We start from the raw sequence: 4,296 nt of genomic DNA on the forward strand, positions 1-4,296 counted from the left end.
CTGCCTCAGCCTCCCGAGTAGCTGGGACTACAGGCATGTGCCACCACGCCCAGGTAATTTTTTTGTATTTTTAGTAGAGATGGGGTTTCACCACATCAGTCAGCCTGGTGTTGAACTCCTGACCTCAAATGACCTGCCTGCCTTGGCCTTCCAAAGTGCTGAGATTACAGGCATGAGCCACTGTGCCTGGCCAAAAATTTTAAAACTTTGTAAAAGTTTATAATTTTGTTCAAGATAGCTTTATATGTATTTTTATTAGAGACGAGGTTTCACCACGTTGGCCAGGCTAGTCTCAAACTCCTGACCTCAGGTGATCTGCCCACGTCAGTCTCCCAAAGTGCTGGAATTACAGGCATGAGCCACCATACCCGGCCGGAAAACGTGTTCTTTTTACATTGTTTTTGTCGTTCCTGCCCCTAAAAACTGAAAAGCAAAGCCATAGAAATGCAGTCTTGAGAGCAGAGGCAGTAGAGGCCACTGGGAGGAAAAGAACTATTACTAATGAGTTCTGTTACAGTTTTCTCTCAAAAAACTCTTCTTTCATTCTAAGAATAATACTCAAAAGGCATTATTCAATAAATATTGAGTGTCTTCTTCCTACTATAAAGCATCTTTTTTTAGGGGGTGAGATGGGAAGATGGAGAAATGTTAAGAATTGAAAGACAATTCCAACTAGATGAAGTATGTGCAAAGTTTCAGAGATGAGATGACAAGCCATCAGAGAAGATTATAGGTGGGTTATAATAACAAAAGCTTGAGAGGTAGGAGTGTAGAGACTCTAAGAGTGTAAGAAATAAAGTAAGGCTGGGCATGGTGGCTCATGCCTGTAATCCTAGCACTTTGGGAGACCAGGGTGGATCACTGGATCCCAGGAGTTTGAGACCAGCCTAGACAACATGGTGAAACACCATCTCTACCAAAAAAACAAACAAAAAATTGTCTGGGCATAGTGGTGGGCACCTCTAGTCCCAGCTATTAGGGAGGCTGAGGTGAGAGGATGACCTAAGCCTAGGAGGTCGAGGCTGCAATGAGCTGTGATCACACCACTGCATTCCAGCCTCCAGCTTGGACGATAGAGTGAGACCTGGTTTCAAAAAAGAAGTTTCAGGGTATTTAACAGAAAGGTGATCATTTCAAATTTGCACTTCAGAAAAATTACTCTACTTGTGATTTGGTTAGTTGATATTTCAAGAGTGAAAAAAGAGCCTTTTACAAGTTGTTATTGTATTTCAATTCTATCATAGTAGTAACATTAACAGTAATAATAATAGCTAGTATCTAGAGAGTACTTGGTATGGAATCCCGTCTCTTGATGAGACTCAGTTTTTTCAGGGCAGGAACCCAGTTTTACTTGTTGTTGTAAGTCTAGTGAGCTAAGTGTAGCCCAGTGCTATGCATATAGTAAATATCCAATTAATATTTGCTAACTTGATTTGAATATTATTTTAAAACCTTTTTTTTTTTTTTCCAGGAGAAACATGAACCAGAAGCTACTGAAATTGGAGAACTTGCTACGATTTCACACTATTTATAGGCAACTGCACAGTCTGTGTCAAAGAAGAGCATTAAGACAGTGGAGGCATGGGTTTTCATCTGCTTACCCTGTGTGGACAGCTCAGCTGTATGCCTGGCCCTGGCCAACAGAAATGCTCATTGGGGCTGCTTTATCTCAGTATAGGCTTCTAGTAACAAAAAAGGTAGTTACAGTTTTCTTTTTTTTTTTGAGACGGAGTCTCAACCTGTCACCCAGGCTGGAGTGCAGAGGCGCAATCTCGGCTCACTGCAACCTACGCCTCCTGGGTTTAAGTGATTCTCCTGCCTCAGCCTCCTGAGTAGCTGGGATTACAGGCATGAGCCACCGTGCCCGGCGTAGTTACAGATTTCTGTAAGTTATTTTATTATTTGATCTAAAATGAAAGTGCCTAGAACCATGAGTAGAAATCCATTTGAGTATTTTATCATTTACAGAATATTTATTACTTAATACTATATTCCAAGCAATAGGGCTTTGTGAGAAAGGGAAGTTCTGGTTAATTGTGTGGTGCTGATGAATTTGGTTCCTTGGAAATCAGCGTGCAACAGTGAATTAAGGATGTAGGATTTTAATTTTAGCCTAAGCTTTAACTACTTATGGGAGTGTTTGTTGGTAGAAATAGTAGCTATGGTCAGACATGGTGGCTCATGCCTGTAATCCTAGCACTTCAGGAGGCCAAGGCAAGCGGATCACAAGGTCAAGAGTTTGAGACCAGCCTGGCCAACATGGTGAAACCCTGTCTCTACTAAAAATACAAAAATTAGCCGGGCATGGTGGCGCATGCCTGTAGTCCCAGCTACTCAGGAGGCTGAGGCAAGAGAATCGCTCGAACCTGAGAGTTGTAGGTTGCAGTGAACCGAGACCACGCCACTGCACTCCAGCCTGGGCAACAGAGTGAGAGACTCCATCTCAAAAAAAAACCAAAAAACAAAAAAAAAATACAAAAACTAGTTGGGCATGGTGGTGCACACCTGTAATCCCAGCTACTGGGGAGGCTGAGGCAGGAGAATGGCTTGAACCCAGGAGGTGGAGGTTGTAGTGAGCTGAGATCGGATTAGATCTGGATGACAGAGCAAGACTCTGTCTCAAAAAAAAAAAGAACAAAAGAAATAGTAGCTATGATTGTGGTAGATATTTCAGAATAAATCTAAATTGTCACTTAAGTTTTTTCTTCCTTTTTGTTTATATGTTCTGATTTTTTTAATAGGAAGAAAGACCATGGAAATCTCAGTTATCTTCAACAAAATCTAAACAGGTAGTAGAAGTATGGATTGGAATGACTGTTGAGGAACTGGCCAGGGCAATGGAAAAAAACACAGGTGAGTCATATATTTTTATAAAGCAAAATATGGGAATGTTGGAAGACCAGGCATTTTATTTGCAATGAGATTAAGGCATTTAAGATTAAAAACTAGATTGGTACTTAAAAAATATATTAAGTCATCATAATATTCTTCATTTTAAGTCATAATCCCTAGTTTCTTGACTCTGCCAAATGTAGTTCTCCAAGATTTTGCTTTTAATTAAAGTGGAAAAGATTTTCTTATATGAATTAAGTTTACTTTCTTGGAAGTTTTGTGGGCTATTAGAATAAATCCAAGGAATGTTTTTAGACTGAGGGTCTATACTTATACTAATATACTTTCTCTTTGTTTTTCTATAATTTTCTATATCTTCTTCCTTTTCTTTTTTTTTTTCAGTTTTTTTTTGAGAAAAGGTCTTGCTTTGTCCAGTATAGTGGCACAATCATGGCTCACTGCTGCAGCCTTGGCCTCCTGGGCTCAAACAGTCCTTCAGCCTCAGCCTCAGCCTCCTGAGTAGCTGGGACTACAGGCATGTGCCACTATGTCCAGCTAATTTTTTATTTTTTGTAGAGACAGAGTCTTTTTTTTTTGAGACGGAGTCTTGCTCTGTCACCCAGGCTGGAGTGCAGTGGCCGGATCTCAGCTCACTGCAAGCTCCGCCTCCCGGGTTTACGCCATTCTCCTGGCTCAGCCTCCCAAGTAGCTGGGACTACAGGCGCCCGCCACCTCGCCCGGCTAGTTTTTTGTATTTTTTAGTAGAGACGGGGTTTCACCGTGTTAGCCAGGATGGTCTCGATCTCCTGACCTCGTGATCCGCCCGTCTCGGCCTCCCAAAGTGCTGGGATTACAGGCTTGAGCCACCGCGCCCGGCCGAGACAGAGTCTTAACTATGTTGTCTAGGCTGGTCTTGAACTCCTGGGTGCAAGTAATCCTTCTGCCTCAGCTTCCCAAAGTGCTGAGATTATAGGTATGAGCCAGCATGCCTGGCCCTATAATTTTCTGGTTTCCTTTTTTTCACTCATTATTATTATTATTATTTTTTTTTTTTGAGATAGAATTTCACTGTTGTCGCCCAGGATGGAGTGCAATGGCACAATCTCAGCTCGCTGTAACCTCCGCCTCCCAGATTCAAGTGATTCTACTGCCTCAGCCTCCTAAGGAACTGGGTGCCCACAACCACGCCTGGCTAATTTTTGTATTTTTAGTAGTTACAGTGTTTCACCATGTTGGCCAGGCTGGTCTCAAATTCCTGACCTCAAGTGATCCGCCAGCCTCAGCCTCCCAAAGTGATGGGATTACAGGCGTGAACTACCACGCCCAGCCTTTTCACTCATTTTGACAATATGAGAAATACTGATAGTAGCCAGGCACGGTGGCTCACGCCTGTAATCCCAGCACTTTGGGAGGCTGAGGCGGGTGGATCGCTAGGTCAGGAGATCGAGACCATCCTGGCTAACA

At 42.5% G+C, this 4,296-nt stretch overlaps 1 protein-coding gene across 1 annotated transcript in view; it reads left to right on the forward strand.

Annotated features, from left to right (window-relative positions):
* Window positions 1–4,296, forward strand: part of MTIF2 (mitochondrial translational initiation factor 2) — a 37,109-nt gene that overhangs the window by 4,098 nt on the left and 28,715 nt on the right. The window contains exons 3-4 of the mRNA XM_011957447.1: window positions 1,472–1,697; window positions 2,742–2,853. Coding sequence (XP_011812837.1) covers window positions 1,479–1,697; window positions 2,742–2,853 — 331 coding nt within the window. The 5' untranslated portion in view covers window positions 1,472–1,478. The remainder of the gene's footprint in view (window positions 1–1,471; window positions 1,698–2,741; window positions 2,854–4,296) is intronic.

This window comes from Colobus angolensis, unplaced genomic scaffold (assembly GCF_000951035.1).
Source record: "Colobus angolensis palliatus isolate OR3802 unplaced genomic scaffold, Cang.pa_1.0 Scaffold442, whole genome shotgun sequence".
NCBI lineage: Eukaryota > Metazoa > Chordata > Mammalia > Primates > Cercopithecidae > Colobus > Colobus angolensis.